General features: G+C 43.2%; 2 protein-coding genes across 11 annotated transcripts in view; one reads left to right on the forward strand and one right to left on the reverse strand.

The window, feature by feature from the left end:
• The first annotated feature begins 15 nt into the window (after nt 1-15).
• Nucleotides 16-17882, forward strand: RPP38 (ribonuclease P/MRP subunit p38). Of its 6 annotated transcripts, none has more exons than XR_006219646.1 (4): nt 138-569; nt 1593-1674; nt 16050-16356; nt 17801-17882. XR_006219646.1 is itself a non-coding variant. In XM_042991138.1 (3 exons), exons 2-3 carry the CDS (start codon nt 1600-1602, stop codon nt 4498-4500), a joined length of 933 nt encoding a protein of 310 aa, XP_042847072.1. In that variant the 5' UTR covers nt 16-117; nt 1593-1599; the 3' UTR covers nt 4501-4598. The 6 variants fall into 6 exon arrangements, 4 of the variants coding, with proteins under 4 accessions (XP_042847072.1, XP_015392662.1, XP_042847073.1 ...); XR_006219645.1 differs by having other exon boundaries at nt 143-569; nt 1593-1808; XM_042991138.1 differs by lacking the exons at nt 138-569; nt 16050-16356; nt 17801-17882 and adding exons at nt 16-117; nt 3643-4598.
• NMT2 (N-myristoyltransferase 2) overlaps nt 6705-20040 on the reverse strand; it is a 74311-nt gene continuing 60975 nt past the window's right edge. For 4 of the 5 annotated variants that reach the window (XM_042991133.1, XM_042991134.1, XM_042991135.1 and 1 more), the window contains 4 exons: nt 16995-17165; nt 10340-10507; nt 8264-8401; nt 6705-8092 (listed from right to left, as the gene is read on the reverse strand). In XM_042991133.1, the coding sequence (XP_042847067.1) occupies nt 8072-8092; nt 8264-8401; nt 10340-10507; nt 16995-17165 (498 nt within the window). In that variant the 3' untranslated portion in view covers nt 6705-8071. Of the gene's footprint in view, nt 8093-8263; nt 8402-10339; nt 10508-16994; nt 17166-20040 lie in introns of those variants that run through there. The other variant, XM_042991136.1, reaches the window with a different exon arrangement.

A 20040-nucleotide genomic window follows, 5' to 3' on the forward strand; every position in this document is an offset into this window, starting at 1 on the left:
GCGCCTGCGCACTGACGCGATAGGACGCGGTCCTGAGCCTCCCAACCTCGCTCCCAGCCAAACTCAGGCTTTTTGCAAGTTCCTGCCTCGCGACGCTGTGGGCAGACTCTCTCCCCGGTGAGTGTCAAGGCGGGATGACGAGATGGGAAGCTCTCTGAGCGTTCGGAAGGCGGAGCCGGGTAGGGCGAGGGCTCTGCGCACGCGTGTCGCGGCGCACGTGGGCGCGGTGGGTCGCGGTAGTTAGTGGAAGTCGGACCAGGCGGTTGCTGAGGACGGGAGGGGCGCGCCGGGTGGGATCGAGCCCAGGACGCCGCGGAGGGCGGAGGCCTCGGGGCGGTGGGCTTGCGAACTCCCCAGGTCTTCCCCGGGAACCCCGTCTCCTGGGCCGCACCCCCCTCGTCCGGACCCGCGTACTTTCCTGCCTCCGGCCCTCGGTTTACTCCCCTCTGTCCTCCTGGAGTTAAGTGTCTGTAGGTACGAGAAATCGTAAGACATAGTCCACCCTGGTCCTTCAGTGCTCCGCTGCCTAGAAGCGGGGACGGACCACAAGGTAACTACAGTTCGGTATGGTAAGTAGTGAGGAACGAGGGTACTCAATACGGGGCGGGGGAGGAGGGGCATGCACGGGGAAGGGGTGACTCTGGGACAGGAATGCAGCCCCCGGGAACTGAGGCTGTCCTCCCCTCTGCTACCGGGTCCGGTAGGCATTTCTGAGGCCTTCCTCTGCTCCACTCCCGGTTGATGACACTAAGCCGAGTAGATTCTATCTCTTAACTGTTTGAGCTAGGATGTATTTCTGTGCCTTTCCCTCCGCGGCGACTCTCTGGGAACCTCTTTGCGCCTTCCACTCCTGGCAGAGGACGCCACCAGGCCGGGAATCCACGAAGATCTTTCTGCATTGCCTTTCTAATCACTCCACTCTTCTGCTTTAAACGTTACGGTTGCTTCTCATTACAAGGCTCGCAAGGACTTTCACCCTGTGGTCTTTGTCTGCCTTTGCTAATAACCTCACCGTTTCTAGCATCTCTGCCCCAGAGACCTTGAACTTACTTCACTTCCGTGAATGTGTTCCCTGCGATACCCTTTCGGCTTCATACTCCCTTTGGCAGGCACTCTTCAGATGTAGGGTTAAAAAGGTCACTTTCTCCAGGACTTCCTTGCTGACCCCCTCAATTAAGTCAGGCTTCTGCCGCGTGCTTACTATCCTGCAGTTTCCAGACCTCAGTGTGCACATCTTGTTTTATTACCTGCTGATACGTCTTTTTCATGGACTCTAAGCCTAGTGAGGCCAGGAATGGTTTGTACTTGGTACTTTATGGCTCCGTGCATTGTGGGTAATCCAGAAATACCGGAAGAAAGAACAGTGGTGGTGGGGCTGAAGGTGGGAGAGGATTGAGGCAGGCAGAGGGAATAGTGTGTCTGAACATGTAGAGCTGGGAAACTGGAGGCCTCGTTAAACAATATGTGGTTCCGTGGCAGGGTGTGATCCTGCCTGGTGGGGCATAGAAGGTGAAAGGCTGGTGGGGAGACGGGGGGCCAGAGTGGGGAGGGCCTTGTATGTCACCTTAGAGGGTTTGCATTTGATCTTCTAGGTCGTGGATGCCCCCAAGACATAGCACAAAAGGCACCTCAGCAAGGCCTGTTTTTCTCCTCCAAAACTGTTACTTCTCATCAGTGAGTACTTTGTTTTCTGGATCATGTGACCTAAGACTGTGCTTATTGAACTGCTTGGTTCTCATCTCCCCGGCTAGATTCTGAAGGCGGGAGTTCCCACGCCTGTCTTGGCCTCCCCTCCGGAGCACATAACTGTAAGTATTTACTGAAGGATTTAAGTATTCTGTGCTGTTCGGATACCGAGGCACGCGGACGGACTCGCGGTTTGGCAAGAGCCCTGTTAGATTTGTCTTGCTCGTCTTCATGACCACCTTCAAGCTGATGCCAGCCTCCCCCAGTCCCCACTTCCTGATTCCCGGAGCTTGAGGGGAACACGGGGAAAATGCAGGACGAGGAGTGCTGTGCAGTGGGCTTTTGCGGCAGATACAGAGGCTCCGGCAGAACTGGCACGAACAGGGTCTGACCTTGCCTGAAGGAGCTGAGTTTTGGATTTCTGTTAGAAGGTGACTTAGGAGGAGTGACCAGTGGAGGTCAGGAGGCCATTTCCCAAGGGCGTCCAGTTTTCCACAGCCCTACCCCAGCAGTTCGTAACCCTGTTCAGTATCAGATTCACCTGGGCAGCTTTTTACAAGTATAGACGCCCTGGCCCTATTCCCAGGGCTCCCAGTTCAGTACGTGCGGTATAAGGACCAACCCATCCGTAGGTTTTGAAAGGCAACAGGTTATTTTTGAGGTGCAGCCAGGATTGAAAGGGCATCAAATTTGGGTCCGGAAAACCGGTTGTGACTTTGGGCCAGGCGCTTAAAGTCAAGGCTGTTTTCTTACCCACACGTTGGGCAATCATACGGGAGTTGTGTGAGAATCAAGTGATACATGGAGAAAGTGCCTTCTCGCTTCTGACACGCTCCACAGAGACGCCTGTCACCATCAGTAGTAGCCAGCCTGGGTGAGTGGAAGTTTAACTGGAGCGGACTTCATTGTGCAGGGGGCATGTCGGGGAAGGCAGGCCTCGGTGGGATACGTGGTTTGGAATGAGGGACTGCCTGGAAGGAGAACATCTGGTTACCTGAAAACCGGGACAGTTCCAGACGCCAGACTCGTCGGGGGCTGGCTTGTTTAGCCCCCTTCAGCTTTGCCACGTAGGTCACTATGGGCTGAGCCCGAGGAAGAAGCGAGGCATAACAGTGAGGGAAGAGAAGTGCGCTTGCTCTGGGAAGGAGAGCCGGGATGTGCTTCCCACATCAGTGGTTTACAACAGCTTCCCAAGAAGGAGCCTTCCTGTTTTTCAAGTTTCAGGACAAAATTCCCCCGATTTTCAGCAGATTGCCAGTTGGAGGAGCAGTCTCGTGGAATAACCGGGCAGGGGGAATGTACGCCCGTGTCTCTGTCTCTAGATGTTCGAGGAGGGTCACACAGAAGCTTAGGGTCTGGGGAGGGAGGGAGGCTTACAAAGGGCATAGAACGAAAATATCATTTGAGTATTTAGCTGTGTGCGTGGAGTAACTCACACCTGGTCGGTAATCGTGAATGGCAGAGGCTTCCGGGCGCTCACAGTGAGCTGTGTGCAGGTGGACTTGGTTTTGGTTCCCTGCCGAGCCCGGTGACTGGAACGCTGCCTGCACGCCGGAGGTGCTCAGGGAGTGTTTGCTGAATGAAGCCTGACTGGAGAGCATCTCAGAAAATGTTGGCAGAATTGTAAGATTAATACCACGCAGTCCTTAAAAGAATGACCACGAACAGGTAGAAACATGGAACATTTTTAATAAAGGAAATAAATAGAACGTCACGGTGATTGCAGTAATGCAAAAACATGTATATATTGCCTGTATACGAATAAAGACAAAGTCATGAAAAAATGGGGAAAATAAATGCCTTAGTCTTAAAAGAGGTCTGGTGTATGGTCACGTAATCAGTTCTGTGGAACGAGGCTTGCTGTGGCCCATCGAGAACCAAAGTACAGACAGGATACTCTTATGACATGCACTGCCAGTAACACGAGTTTTACTTTGTCGTTTGCTTCTCCACGAGAGATTTTTCGGAATGGCCGCGGCTCCTCAGGCACCGGGGAGGGGCTCCGTTCGGAAGACGAGACCCTTAACCGTAAAGACCTCGCTGAACAACCCTTACGCCATCTGCTGGAGCGCGCTCGAGAGAGAACACATGCACTTCATACTGCAGACGCTTGAAGACAGATTTAAATCTCTTGGGCTTCGGAAGATTGAGGATAAGAAGAAAAAGAGAAAGCAGTTTTTAAAAAAACCAAGCCCAGACAGGTGTGGCACAGAGGTTGAGAAGAGCGAGGGCCCGAGGGAGAAACCGCCAGAAGGTAGCGAGCAGGGGTCGGGGTGGACCCCCGTGGACGTCAGGAAGCAGCTCGCCATTGGCATCAATGAAGTCACCCGCGCTCTGGAAAGGAACGGGCTGCTGCTGGTCCTGGTGTGCAGGTCAGCCAAGCCCGCCATCCTCACCTCGCACCTGATTCAGTTAAGTCTGAGCCGGGCGGTTCCCGCTTGTCAGGTTCCCCGGCTCAGCGAGAGGCTCGCACCGGTCATCGGCCTGAAGTGCGTCCTGGCCTTGGGGTTCAAAAAGACCACCACAGCCTTTGACGCTGAAGTCAGAGCTATAATTCCCCGAGTACCCAGCTTACACGTGCCCTGGCTTCACGGCAGACCCGAGGACTCCGGGGCAAGTTTAGACACTGCGTCCTCAGAAAGCCGAGACAGAGAGATTTTGGACACGTCCTTTGAAGACCTCTCTAAACAGAAAAGAAAGCTTGTTGGAAGTCAGCAGGCTGTGGTGTTACAACCCCTTAAAATAAAGAAACTGATTCCAAACCCCAATAAGATAAGGAAACCACCCAAAGGTAAAAAAACGACCTCAAAGTAATCTTGGGTCAACTTATCGTTTCACACAGTTGTAAGATGACACTTTACGAAGAAGCCTTGGAACTAATAAAATGCGTTATTTTTACGTATATTCTTGAATACTTTTAGTAATATCCGTTTCATATGTGTAAGACTCTTTGTATAGCTGGATGGGCTGACGCTTGAAAACACTAAGTGCAGAAAATATCCAGAAGTACGAATATCGTAACAAAAGTTTATTGCGACTAATGTCCATGCATGTATAAATTCACTTTCCAAGAGGCTGGTACCAATGCTAGTAAGAAAATCTGCATCCCACGACACTTATCATCTTTCTGGCAGGCTTGGAAGGTGTGCCACAGTAAACAGGTTCTAGTTAGTGCTGCCGGTGAGAGCGGACTGCAGATGCATCATCAGCTTTAAAAGAGCTACCAAACACCAAACAATACATCGTCTTTAGAAACATCACAAAAACGGGGCACCTGGGTGGCTCAGTGGGTTAAGCGACCGACTTCAGCTCAGGTCATGGTCTCGCGGTTTGCGGGTTCGAGCCCCACATCGGGCTCTGTGCTGACAGCTTGCACAGAGCCTGGAGCTTGCCTCTGATTCTGTGTCTCCCCCTCTGTCTGCCTTTCCAATGCTCATGCTCTGTCTCTGTCTCTGAATAATAAATAAACATTAAGACAGAAATTAAAAAAAAAGAAACATCACAAAAAAATCTTTTTTTCTTAACTTCCTGTTGATTTAACTTTGTAGGTAGGCAAATGCATGAGCTTGGGAGAAAGGCTTAATGTTCATAAAAAAAAGCCAGACACGGTATTTTGAATGGCTGAAGTTCACCCCTTTACGTGGCTAACTTACTTTCTTGGAAATATAACATGGGTACAAAGTAGGCCGGTAATTAGGTGACATAAGTCAGGAAGAGAATTAAAAAAAGTAAGCTGATGGGGCGCCTGGGTGGCTCAGTCGGTAAGCATCCAAAGTCGGCTCAGGTCATGATCTCATGGTTCATGAGTTCAAGCCCTGCATCAGGTTCTCTGCTGTCAGTGTGGAGCCCTCTTGGGATCCTCTGTCCCCCTTCCTCCCTGCCCCTCCCTTCCCTTTCTCGCAAAAAGAAACATTAAAAAAAAATTTAGTCCTAATAACTTTATCAACACAAGCGATTTTACGGATTTTCAATTTTGAAATATTTACTGGTAATCTGCCTAAATTATAAAGAGGGAAATGTGACATTTATTAACTAGTGCATTTAAAAATGACAGGAAAACTGAATTCTACAACTGAATTATGTAAACAAAGGAAAAGTGCCATAGTCTCATCACGAGGGGAGCTTGTGATAAAATTTGGCAATTCTGCAAGTATTTGAAAACCTGCTTCATGTAAGACTGTGCCATAAAAATGAGTGGAATATAATTCCCAACTATAGTCTTGATGCCAGATTAAATTAAAATCCCTAATTCCCAGCTAGAGCCTTGAGTCCAGATAAACTTAAAATTCCATTTACTTGGGGTGCCTGGGTGACTTAGGTGGTTAAACACCTGACTTAGGCTCAGGTCATGATCTCGAGTTTCGTGAGTTAGAGCCCCGCGTGGGGCTCTGTGCTGACAGCTCAGCGCCTGGGGCCTGCTTTGGGTACTGTGTCTCCCTTTCCCTGCCCCTTCCCCGTTCACACTCTCTCTCTGTCTCTCTCAAGAATAAACATTAAAAAAAATTTTTTTTAATTAAAAAAAAAATCCCGTTTACTTAATTCTTGGTGTTTCAATGAATTAGTTCAGTTTTGCTTCCAAAGCCACTCTCCTGTTAAGGAAGAATGGGGTAATGCAGTTGGGTCCGAATCATTGGTCTTCAGAAACCGTCCCCGTCCTCAGGCACTACTGTGGCCCCCCGGGCGCCCTCTAGTGGTGGTCTCGGGGCTGCCACGGCTGTGGGTTTAATCTTGTGCGGAAAGTGGCTTTCAGCTCTTTAGTGTTAAGTCAGAGCTGACAAAATTTTTTTTTCTGTAAAGGGCCAGGTGGTAAATACGCTAGGCCTTTTGGGCCATACAGTGCTGTCAGAATAACACAACTCTGCCTTTTGTAGTGTGAAGCAGCCACAGGAAATGCGTAAGCAAGTGAGTGTGGCTGAGTTCCAACGACACTTTATATATGGATGCTGAAATCTGCATTTCCTATAATTTTCACATCACAAGATATTATTTTTCTTTGATCCTCCCCCCCACCCCCACCCCCGGAACCATTCAAACATGTAAAGACCATTCTTAGCTCACGGGCTGTACAAAAAGAGGTGATGGGCTGGATTTGGCTCATGGGCCATAGTTTGCTAGGTCCTGCCTGGTATAAGGTATGACCAGTTTCATCTGACCACTTACAACATAAAGACTGTCATATTGTCGAAAATTCAATTTTTCTGGACTGAAGAGCCTAGGCACTGGTACAGTAAAGGCAGGAACAAGTATATCTACTTTGTGGTATTTGAGCCAAAGCCAGTTTCCACGTGGCCTCGTTCACGTTTTCCCCCTCCTGGACTACTGGCAGTTAATATGCACGTAGATATGTACACTGAGAAAACTGGTTTTCAAATTCTAGATAAAAACACCATCAGTAACAAAATTATGAACACTTATTTACAAATAACATTTTCCATTAGCATGACAGCTTTCATGATAAATTAAAGTCAGCATAAAGGAACATGTGCAATTTTGCATAAGTAATAAAAACATTCAAACTATCAATGTCCTGATAGCACTAATAAATTCCACTGAGCATTTCTTTTGGCTTTAGAGCTTTTATTTTCTTTGCCTCACATCTCTTGTTGCTGCCGAGAAGAAGCGAGTATGTGCAGCAGCAGCAAAGTCTAGTCAGCCATGGGTGTAGACTCACAGAGACCGTGTTTGCACAAAACTTTGCTTCTGAAACCAATCCACTGACCTGTTGAAGATCAAAGTACAAACCTATGTGTTTACTTATTTGGCGACTCTGCTCCTGGAGAAATAAATGTACTTACTAGTCCCCGGTACATTTTGATCTCACTGTATACTTAGACACCCCCCACTCCTCACTGAGTTACACACGTCCCGGTTCCATAAACGCTGTCAATCACACTGTGCAAGGTGGGGAAGTACCGATTTGCCGGACGGATCCTTCATTCTGTTACATGGACAAACAGACCAACACTTAATCAAAGAAATGCAGCAGTTCATCTCCACACAACAGCAAAGATGTGCTTACACAATTCTGTGACTTCTGTTCAGTCCCTAGAAAAACAGTCCCTTTTCTACAGAGAGGAAAAATCCCTTCTCTTCATCAGGAGACAGCCAAAAGTCTGAAAATTCGAGGAATGTGCTCTTTGTACCCTTTCATCCCTCCTACAAATAGGTGAACAGTGGAAAAAAAGAATGTTAACATTCTAGCTAGAAAGATGTACTATTGGTCACGTATGGGTGTTTTTTCATCTTTTCTGATTGTTACCGACGACATCGATTTTGCCGAAGTTGTGCTTTTATTTTATTCTTCTTTGGAATGGCAGTTCCAGGAATCATTAAATAGAATATTAACAAATGATGATGCCAGAGTTCTAGAAATAGAAATATCCATCTATTGTAATACTAGTCCAACCTAGGGAGGGAAGAAACACAACAGGTAAGCAAGAAAAAATAAATTATAGTGTAACAGATCTGTATGTTTTAAAAGCTACTAAAAAACACCTTACCAATCCTAAGGGAAGCAAGTATGGGATTTCCTAGGTAAATGTATGAAGTTTATAAAGGGTGTGTCAACTTCACTTACCTTTTCAGAATCTGTTCCTGGACATCTCCAATTGTACAGATAATACTGCAAATTGCCATCTCCTATGCCAAACTTGAGTTTTTCCAAGAAGGTCTTATTTTCCATCAAATCTAGTGCATTGAATACATCAAATCCTTTCTGCCAATATAAAAAGGATTTAAAAATTTAAATTTCAAAGGACCAGAGTGTTTCCTCTATTATGTATTTCAGTGTAATATTTAATTCATCTACTAACAGCTTGAATATGCATTTCTCCTAAAGAGGTTTAATGTCTATAATCTATGTGTAGGTGAAGAACTCAGTTCAAATGGTCTTATAAAACTAGCAGCGAGTCTGACGGAGTCAGGAGGCTTACCCAGAAATGCTCAGTCCAAATCGGTAGTATGTTGGCTAACACTAACATAATCTATGAAGATCTCCGAGAATATTCTGTCCCTGTTTTAGAACATTTTGCCCAGATGGCTCTGTCTCCAGAACTGTTAGTTATTGGCCTTTTGAAGTTCTGACTTAGCTAGAGCTTTAACGACTTCAAGTGTATCCTTGTCTTGGGCTGCTGCTGGGAAGTAAATTTAGTAACATTTTACTAGTAAAAATCTAATTTCTTAAAAATGTTAAGTAATAATACCATGAAAGACGTGGTATAGATGAAGCACCTAAATTTCTATTTCTCAGGGGTTTTGCTTTAAGTCATTTATTGTCGGCCTTTTATGGGGGGGGGGGGGAGGAAGTAGCTGAAAAAGAACAGGATCAAAGAATCTGGATAATGTTGACTTGGGGATCCAAGAGTACAATGTTAAAAAAAAAAATGTTTTCAGTTATCAAATGCCAGATAAATGCAGATATGTCTCACGTGTTGTTCCCGGTTTCTCACAAATAACATTTTCTCATGTTTAATAATTACATCAAAATAACTGTTAGTTAATTTCAACTTTTTTTTTCTTTCTTTTTTTTTTTTTTTTTTTAAGAGAGAGAATCTCAAGCAGGCTCCATGCTCAGTGTGGAGCCTGACGTGGGGCTCGAACTCACCATGGTGAGATCATGACCTGAGCCAAAATCAAGAGTCAGACACTCAACCAACTGAGCCACTCGGGTGCCCCTCAACTTACTTTTAAAAGAAAATGTTTATTTGTAGCAAGAATTTAACAATTATCCTAATTACTACAACTAGAAAAATACTGCAAATATAGGACAGCACATTTTGAATTTAATTCCTTTCACTTTTCAAAATGCCTTTTATTTTAAAATTCAGAGACTAGTTGAGTCCAAAATAAGGTTGTTGTTGCTAATTATTCACTACAACACAAACACGTATGTTCCTTATATCAAGCATCATGTATTTTCCCTATATGCCTTGTATTATGAGTTTTATGCATTCTTATATGAGGGTTAGCAGTTTCTAATTTGGGGGCACCTGGGTGGCTCAGTCGGTTAAACATCCGACTTCAGCTCAGGTCATGATCTCAAGGCTCGTGAGTTCGAGCCCACGTCAGGCTCTGTGCTGACAGCTCAGAGCCCGGAGCCTGTTTTGGATTCTGTGTATCCCTCTCTCTGTGCCCCTCCCCTGCTTGTGCTCTGTCTCTCTCTGCTCTCAAAAATAAACATTAAAAACAAAAAAGTTTCTAATTTGCACAAAATGTTTTTGGTTAAGTTGCAAATAGAATTAATGATGCAAACAGTCACTGAAGTTTTAAAAGAAACTCTTATCAAAATTGTTCCTCTGATGGTCAACAGTAAAAAAACATCTCAAATGAGGGGCGCCTGAGTGGCTCAGTTGGTTACACAACTGACTTCAGCTCAGGTCATGATCTCGCAGTTCGTGGGTTTGAGCCCCGCATCAGGCTCTGTGCTGACAGCTCAGAGCCTGGAGCCTGCTTCGGATTCTGTGTCTCCCTCTCTCTCTGTTCCTCCCCTGCTGGCTCTCTCTCTCTGTCTCTCAAAAGCAAATAAACGTTAAAAAAAATTAAAAAAAAAATCTCTAATGAATTGCATCCGTGTAGAGGAAAATACAGTAAGAGGTTTTATACACACTGACACGCAGATATGGAGAAACAGACAAAAAAGGAGTCAGTCACTTACCAGCTTGGCTATAATGAGTGCGTCACTCATGAGGTCCAGCAGGGGCGTCTCGGTGTGAATGTTGTAGAAGGAGTAGGCAGCTTTGAGGCTCTTGTGAGCAGGGTGGTGCATGACTGTGGAGGGGAGTGTGTAGAAGCTCAGGAAGTCAGTTAGTTTACCACTGGAGTTCTAAAGGACAAAGGTAAGTCAGGTAAATACCTCCTTCCTTGAACACGCTGCATCCGTGCATTTAAGCGAACTTTTTGATTTCTGACTTGTACGGGAACTTTATGAAAAAAGGCAGCACCTCCTACCTCTCTGTCAGCAGTCTGGGTTTGGGGGGCCCTTAGGGTATGTTGGGTAGAGCCTGAGAAGCAGCATGGAGTTAGACCCTACTTAGCCTAGTGCTGGCTGGCAATTTGCCTAACATTCTTAAGAAGCAGAATGTTCTAACAGGAAAGTTTCCCTTAGCTTGACTAATGAGTCTCCCTAGACCCTTGGAACAGAGATGAAAGCAGATTCACTGTTTCTGCAGAAACAAGAGCTCCAGGGACTGGAAGGCCATCTTTCCCAACTAAAAGATACTGTATCAATCTAACATCTTCTTGGCACAGAGCAAGAATTTTATCAGCTTAAAGTGAGGTCAACAGAGTGTAGCAGCTGTTTTGAGAAGCTTGTGAAAGGCAGACACACCTGTGAATCTGAAGCAACCAAAAATCAAAAGGGACCCAAACAATGGTCTTGATTTCACCATCACTGGTATACCTTTTAATATAAAAAGCCAGCCAGTATTGTTTGGGTTGTTTACATTAGCTCTGGTGACCTATGCGGATGGCATACAATTCAAACTGTGATATGCCTGAATTATACACAGCTGAAGAGACTAGACAACACATATGTTCTTGCTAGTATTTCTTTTGGCAGAAAATTCCATAAGGGATATACTGTTTTTCTTAATGCTTCTGATATACGAAACCGGCTTTCAGACATTAAGAAACTAACCATGTTTTGCTAAAGTGATTCTCTACTGCTCTCTATTAGCAGCTAGCTCAATATTCGAGTTGAATTAAAGACCTCAATTTTCAGCTTTAATAAGGACTTCCATTTGAAAAACAAAACTCACTCGATGGGCTCAATAGTGGAGTGGAGATGACAGAGGACAGAAATCACTGCACTTGAAGAATTCAGTAGAATTTACCCAGTATGAAAAAAAAAACAGAGAAAACAGCCTGGGGAAAAAGAAAAAAAAAAAAGAAGCCTCAGGGATCTGTGGGAGAACGACAAAAGACCCAACAATCCTATCAGGAGAGTCCCACAAGAAATCAAAGAAAAAGAAAAAAATGTGAGCTACTAAAGCAGAAGAAATAATGACTGAAAAGATTCCCAGATTTGGCAAAACACACACAATAAATTCAAGAAGCTGAGCGAATCTTAACAGGAAAAACCCAAAGAAATCCACTCCAAGATGGATCCTAATTACAGTTCTGAAAACTAAAGACAAAGAAAAGTCCTGAAAGCAGCCACAGAGAAATGAGACATTACCAAGGAGAAAACCATTACATTACCATTACCTTACATTACCATTACCAAAAGATTCACATTACAGCAGGTTCCTCATCAGAAGCCACAGAGGCCAGGAGGAATGCACATCATTTATAAGTGCTGGAAGAAAAGAACGATCAACCATGAATTCTGCTTCTGGTGAAACTACCCTTCAGGAATGAAGGAGAAATAAGGACATTCTAGGACAAATGAAAACTAAAAGAATTTGCTGCTAGTAGACCTACCTTTAAGACCGGCCAAAGGACATTCTCCAAATAGAAATGAAATAATAACAGAAGGAATCTTAGTGCATCAGGAAGTAAGAAGGAACAACAGAGCGGAAATCCTGGTACATGCTGTAAACTATGCTTCTCCTCATGAGTTTTATAAATCTACTTGATGACTGAAACACAAGTTGTAAAACCATCTGATACTCAAGACAATATTTAAAAGTCAAAAAGATGGAGAGCCTGGTGGCTTAGCCAATTGAGTGTCCGGCTCTTGGTTTTGGCTCAGGTCATGATCTCACGGTTTCAGGAGTTTGAATTCCTGCATGGGGTTCCATGCTGGCACAGTGGAGCCAGCTTGGGATTCTCTGTCTCCCTCTTGCTCTGCCCCTCCCCCAACTCGCACTGTCCCTGTCTGTCTCAAAATAAATAAACTTAAAAAAAAAGTCAAGATAAAGGGATCTGATGGAAGTAATGTCACTTGAAGTGGTAAAATGTTGATTGTTGAGACCAGTTGCCTGTGATAAGTCACACACACACACACACAGACATGCCCACAGCGACCATCATGCAACCTATATAAATATGCTCAAATGCACCATAAATACATCAAGATTAATCCTAAGGAAATGTTCAAGTAATCCACAGGAAGGCAAGGAAGAGAAACAGAGGAATAAGAACCAGAAGAAACAAATAGAGAACAAATAATAAAATGGTAGACTTAAGCTTGAACACATCAGTAATTATCAAACGTAGATGATCTAAATATACCAATGAAAAGACTGGCAGAGTAGATAAAGAAACATGGCTCAATGACATGCTGTTTTTAAGAAACTCACTTCAAATTCAATGATGTGGGTAAGCTGAAAGTTAAAAGGCTATATGAGACATACCGTATAAACATTAATCTGAAAACAGGAGTGACTATATTAACATCCAATCAAGTAGACTTCACAGCAAAGAAAGTTACCTCAAACAAAGAGGGATATTACATGTTGATAAAAATATTGATCCCCCGAGAAGACAGAAAGGTCCTAAATGTATATGTACCAAACAAGACCGTCAAAATACATCAAGAAAAACTGAAAGAGCTGGAAGGAGAAATGGGCAAAATACGAAGTTATAGTCGGGGACTTTCACACTCCTCTCATCAACTGACAGAACTGCTGGCAAGAAAACCATCAAGAAGCAGAAAATCTGAGTGATAACAAAAGGATCTAAATGGCATACAGAGAACAAACACTCCACCTCAAAAGAGCAGAATACACATTTCACACACATTCACCAAGATAGACCACATGGGCCTAAAACAAACCTCAAGAACCTTAATAGAGCTGAAATCATACAAAGTGTCTTATCCAACCAAATAGAATGAAACTAGAAATCAACAGGAAATCTCTGAGCGTGTCAAAGTTGAACAGAATTCTAAATAGTCCGTGGCTCAACGAGGAAGTTCCAAAAGAAATTTAAAAATATACATAGAACCAAACGAAAATATGACACATTAAAATACTAGGATGAAGCTAGAGCAGTGGAGGGAGGGACACTTAGAGAACTACGTGCTTACACGTAACAAGGAAAGGCCTCAGTAATCTAAGTCCATCCCTCAAGGGACAAGACAAGAAAGAGTATGATAAGCCCAAAGAAAGCAAAAGTAAGGAAATAATAAATATAAGATCAGAAATCAATGACACCAAACATAGGAAAACAGAGAAAAATCAATAAAACAAAAGTCTTGTTCTTTGTGGAAAAAAGTCAATTACAGTTGATTTGGTGCAAACATAAAAAAAGAAGACACAAATGTATCAGTATCAGGAATGTAATAAGCATTATCACTATGGATCCTGTAGCCATTAGAAGGACGTGAGAATAATGAAACAACTTTACTCTTATCAACTTGAAAATTTAGAATTATAAAATGCTGATAAAATAAAATTGAAAAGATTAAAATAGAGACATATCATGTCTATGGACTGGAAGACCTGTCAGTTCTCCCCAAATTAATTTATAGGTTAATGCATTCTTATCAGAATCCCAGCAAGGTATTCTGTAGACAAAGACAAGCTTATTTTACAATTTATGAAGGAAAGGTCGAGGAAATAGATCAAAATAATTGACAAAGAAGAATAAAGTGGGATGAATCACTCTGCCTCATATCAAGGCTTCTACAGAGCTATGGTAATTAAGACAGGGTGGCAGGAACAGACACCACAGATCAATGGAACAGAAGAGAGAACCCAGAAATAGAGCACAATTCGAGTATTATTATTCAACACATGCAAAAACTTTTAGAAATCAAGATGATAGTTAAAAAAAAAAAAAGGCAAAGTATATGACCAGCATACAAATGGCTAACAGACGATGTTCAAATTCATCAGTAATAAGAACAGATTAAAAACAAACCATGTGATATCCATCAGACCAACCTAAATTTAAAGTCTGATAAAACCAAGTGTTAGTGAGGATGTGCAGAAAGAGGAACTCTCATTCGCTGCTAAGAGATACTTTGGTGAGCTATCTGGCAATCTCTAGTGATGGTTAAAGACGTGTCTGACCCTTAGACTCTGCAGTTAGACTTCTGAGTATGCATCCTAGGGCAGCAGTTCTCAAAATGTGGTCTGTGAACACCTGTGGGTGCCCGAGACCCTTCCAGAAGCCCGTGAAATCAAAACGATTTTCGTAACAGCACTAAGAAGTTCTATGCCTTCTTCACCGTGTGGACATGGGCACTGAGGATGCAGAAACAATGGCGGTGCAGCTCCCTGTGCCCCAGCACAATACAAGGCAGTGGCACCAAGCTGTACGGTGGTCATTTTACTCTTCACCGCCACCCCCTCGTGATTAAAAAGAAGCTTCACTGAAGCATGTCCGTGACTAAAGAATTATCAATTGTATTAGCTCTCGACCCTTAAGAACTCATCCTTCTAACATCCTGTGTGATGGCCTGGAAGGAAGCAACATCTAGCCCTTCTGCGTCTGGAAACACAAAGGTTGTCTCAAAGAAAGCCCGAAGGTATAGAGTTTGGAAGATGTGTAACTCAGCAAACCAATTATTTCCCAAATGACCAATCTATGACATTACAAACTCATACACTGGTGAAAGAATGATCAAAGCACAAGACGCACCAGTGGGTTTTAATCTAACAGAATATGAGCCGTTCATTAACATGCTTTCAGATAGAGAATATTCAAAATGATTTGAACAGGCTATTAAAATACTCATTCTTTCCCTTCTCTTCAATACTTCCTGTGAAGGATTTTTCCCCACATGCTTCAGCCAAAAGAGCACATCACAATAGATGGGATGCAGAAGCAGCTGGGAGGACCCAGCTCTCTTCTAGTAAATCGGATGTTAGAGAGATTTGCAGAAATACAAAACGTACCATTCTTAATTTTGTTGCTTTGGAAAATAGGTGTTTTTCATGAAAATCATGTTATTTAGGTAACATGTTTATTCTTGTCCTATTGTTATTAAATAGTATACATATATTTCAATTATTTATTGTTTTTTAAACTAAGATACAACTGACACATAACATAATATGACTTTCAAGTGTACAAGGTACTAACTCAATATTTGTATATACTGCAAAATGATCACAGTAAGTTTAGTTAAAATCCATCACCGCATGCAGTAATAATTGTTTTTTCTTATGATAAGAACTTTTAAGATCTACTCTCTTAGCTCCTTTCAAATATATTGACACTATGCTGTATATTACATCCTCACGACTTATTTTATTAACTGGAAGTTTATAGCTTTTGACCCTCTTCAACCCACCCCCTACTCTGGGCAGCCACCAAGCTGTTTCCTGCATCTGTCAGGTGTTTTTGTTTTTGTTTTGAATTCTACATAGAAGTGAGAACATACAGTATTTGGCTTTCTCTATCTGCTTTATAAAATAATAAACATTTTTGTTTCAACTTCCAATGTAATAAATATCTGTAAATATTATCCCTAGAAATAAAAGAAAGAAAAAAAAAAAATTGGGTCCTCAATAATTCTTGAGTCAAGAAGTCCTGACATCAAAAACTTTGAGAACTGCTGACCTGGAGAAGCTTACACAAGTGCATAAAGATCTGAGTATCGAGATGTCCACTCCAGCGCGGTTTTCAGAAATAAAAGCTTGCTGTTCTCCAGAAAGGTCCTTTGAATTCACCCTGTCCATTTTCGCCGCTTCTGCCCTCACTTGGCTGTCATCCCCTATCCGGACCGATGCCCGACAGGGCTGGCAACACACTTCCGGCTCAAGGCTCGCAACTGAACGGGTGAGTAGGCCACCACCAGGACTTCTAACTGCCGCCTCACTCCTCCTCTCCTCCAGGTACTTACCAGATTAAATCTCAACTTTCCAACCTAATCCCATGTCACCCAAAAGAGGTTCTAAGTGAAACGTCATTTGAACAACAAATTCCATGCTTTAAAAAAAAGGGGGGGAGGGGAGGGCTTAGAAAGCATCATGTTAAATCTGTCTAACCAATCAACAGAAAATCCAGACTGTCACTTTTCCTTCCTGAACAAGGGTTAAGTGGCTGAGTTTGGCCATCTCAACCAAAAAGCAGTTCAGTTAAGCCAGTTTTGTGAAACAAAAGGGTATTAAACTTTGGAGTGTATGTCAGCCAAACTGGCATTTTCAAAACTGGGTAAAGCAATTGATCACACAGGGACCAACAGAAGAGCATCCTAATTTCCCATTAACAACTAGTAAAAATGTGCTCTACTCCAGGAATGGAAACTGTAAGAAGAAAGTCTGGTTCTATCAGGGTGAGCAGAAATCTGGTCTAGAAGCAGAGACACAAGAGAAAGAAGGAAAGGGAGGGGGGCATTCTTTGATTCTTCCAGCAAACAGACCTGACCAGATGGTGTTTTCACACTTCTCTGTACTATCTTATCACCTCATCTTTACCTCCACTACAAACGTGTCGATAATGTGCTCCTGGGGGAGGAACCAGTGAGCTATGTCCTCTTCATCCATCACCGGGGCGAGATGAAACTGCTTCAGGTAAGTGTTGGTTAAGTCGCGAACCGCCTTGATGTCTCTCGGTTCCATTGGCCTCAAGCCTGAAGTCTTGGTGGCCTTGTTGCAGTAAAAACAAAACAAATTGGGAAGTTTAAATAGAAGAGGAATAAAAGGCCAGCTGTCTCGGCGTCACCTGGGAGCTTGTCAGAACTGCTGAGTGCTGCGCACCACCCCCACCACCTGCACGGGTCAGAATCTGCAATTTAACAAGATTCCCTGGTGATCTGTATACACATTCAAGTTTGAGAAGCACTGACTGAGAATATACGTTCGACGGCGTACTGTTCCCTCTGTCCGTGTGCCTGCTCTTTGGTCAGTACTGCCCGTGACAATACTGCCCAAAGTCAAAGGGAACACTACAAGCTGATCCGCGTTCCAGAGCTGCGACTTTTAACAGCTCACATCACAGGGCAGAACGATCTTATCAGCATGTGTTCTAGAATACTGTGCTTTGAAACTGCCCTGACATGTTGAAAATGCAGATGAAAACAGTTAAGAGTCTTACTTTATTCAATAGCCTGCGAAAAGGCTGTTGGAATTTTGTTCTTATGAGCAACAAAAATGAAATAAAAGTAAATCATGTTGGTCAGAATGGGAAGGGAGAGCGTTTTAACAGTCAGCTATTTTCTAAAGGGGAATGGCGATCGGCCGAGTACTGGCCCTGGCCTCTCATGCCATCTTTTGATTAAAAGGTGATCAGAGCAGGCAACTGAATCCATCATTCCAGAGCATCACGATTTCTGTGAGGAACAGAATTAACCTAAAGGTCCGAACAGGTCACCATGTGGATTTGTTCAACTGCTTGTCTCCAAGAGTTCCAGACATCACTTAGCTCCCTAGGAACTGCCTGGACACCAGGACACTTGAGCCTAGAAGTGGGAAAACCCACTACATGTGCTTGTTTGTACAAAATATTAAAAATATTAAAATAGTTTCATTTGCCCAGTTAACTTGATTTTCTTTTAGAAATAGTGGGCACATTAAAAAAATATTTTTAACGTTTTTATTTATTTTTGAGAGATAGACAAAGCATGAGCAGGGGAGGGGTAGAGAGAGAGGGAGACACAAAATCCAAAGCAGGCTCCAGGCTCCAAGCTGTCAGCACAAAGCCCATCACGGGGCTCAAACCCACGAACCGTAAGATCATGACCTGAGCTGAAGTCAGTTGCTTAACCGACTGAGCCACCCAGGTGCCCCTAAATAGGGGGTACATTTTAACCAATAAGTAACTATATATAAATACTGCTAGTCTACCTTTCCTATTCTAAGTTATTTTTAAATACTTTAAAATTAAATACTGCCTCTAAAATTAGATCATTACAGTTCCTGCATGCCCTAGTCTAGAAGGACAGGAGAAGCCGATGGTGGAAAATAGGTTTTCATCCTGAGTGCTGGCTCTGATCCATCTCAGTGGCTGTGCTGAGGTTTCTAAGGGTCCATGACAAACAATGCTGACTGATTACTGATTAGTGGGATTGAGCAATTTGTTCTTTGTATTACAGACCAAATGTCCTTACTATGTGCCATTCTGTTATGATTCATGTAATCTATGAAGACACAGGAATGCAGCTAAAATACAGTGTAATCGTCTAAACTGAGAGAATGTAAGTCCTTAACACTGTAGAGAACTCATGTGGCCTTTCTGTGGAGCACAAAGCGAAAGGACGGGAAATCTCCAGGTCCTAGCTTCCAACGAACGCTTAACCCCTCAAGCAGGCAGGGCAATAACGGCCCGAATGTGTGCTGAATGAATGCATGAATGAATAAATTCCTACGTTTTGTACCACAATCATTTACCTAGTAAGCTGTGGTGAAGGCTGCAGACAGGGAAAAAAGTCACTGTCTGCTCTGCAAAGATGAGATTTCTTTGCCTGGCACTTATGCGTAAGCCTGGCATAAATTCTTTTCTTCTTTTGTTTCCCCTGAACCAATTTTAGTGTTTGGTAGCATTTCTATACTGCAGATTCACGGGAAGATGGAACCCATGTGATTTCCAAATACTGTTAAATGTAATCAATACATATATATATTTTTAGATAGTTTTATTTATTTTTGAGAGAAAGATAGAGACGCACAGGGGAGGGGCAGAGATGGGGGTGGGGGCGGGGGAGACACAGAATCCAAAGCAGGCTCCAGGCTCCGAGCTGTCACAGCACAGAGACCAATGTGGGGCGCGAACTATGAACTGCGAGATCATGACCTGAGCTGAAGTCAGATGCTTAACTGACTGAGCCACCCAGGTGCCCCTAATCAATGTATATTTCTCAATGCTAACAGGAAAACTAAAATATATATACAAAGAATGTATATTTTTATTTTTTTGAAGTTTATTTATTTATTTTGAGAGAGACAGAGCATGCACAAGTTGGGGAAGGGCAGAAAGAGAGAGAGAGAGAGAATCCCAAGTGGGTGCAGAGCCCGATGTGGGGCTTGAACTCACAAACTGCAAGATCATGACCTGAGCCCAAGTCGGATGCTTAATGGATTGAGCCACCCAGGAGCCCCTAGAAAGAATGTATTTTAAAAAGTCATTTAAAAAGATGATTTTCTTCCATGAGGATGACCTTGATAAATTTTTAAGCAGCCTGCTCAACATTAAACTGCTTTTTCTTTTGCTACTGGTTCAGTAACAAGATCAAGCGATTAGATTCACTAATGAAAGCAACAGGATACATGCATCTGTTAAGCAGACATTCAGAAATGAAGAAAAAGCTTGCCAGCTTCTTCCTAGACCAGAACATTCTTCTGCAGGACAATTCTCATTCACTGAATATTTATACTGCAAAATCACTAAAATCAACATCTTTTGCCCGGCAGACATCTTTAAAGCAGCAGTTCCCAAATATTTTTGTCTGAAACCCCTTTACCCTCTTAAAAATTGAATATTCCCAGAAAGTTTTGCTTATGTGGGTTCTATCTACCTATATCTATC

The sequence above is a fragment of the Panthera tigris genome, chromosome B4 (genome assembly GCF_018350195.1).
Source record: "Panthera tigris isolate Pti1 chromosome B4, P.tigris_Pti1_mat1.1, whole genome shotgun sequence".
Taxonomy (NCBI): Eukaryota; Metazoa; Chordata; class Mammalia; order Carnivora; family Felidae; genus Panthera; species Panthera tigris.

Bases quoted from the DNA above. Each gene is read 5' to 3' on its own strand.
- RPP38 (XM_042991138.1), top strand. From the start codon at position 1,600: ATGCCCCCAAGACATAGCACAAAAGGCACCTCAGCAAGGCCTGTTTTT. The intron at 1,675-3,642 runs GTGAGTACTTTG...CTTCTCCACGAG, and splicing joins AAAACTGTTACTTCTCATCA to AGATTTTTCGGAATGGCCGC.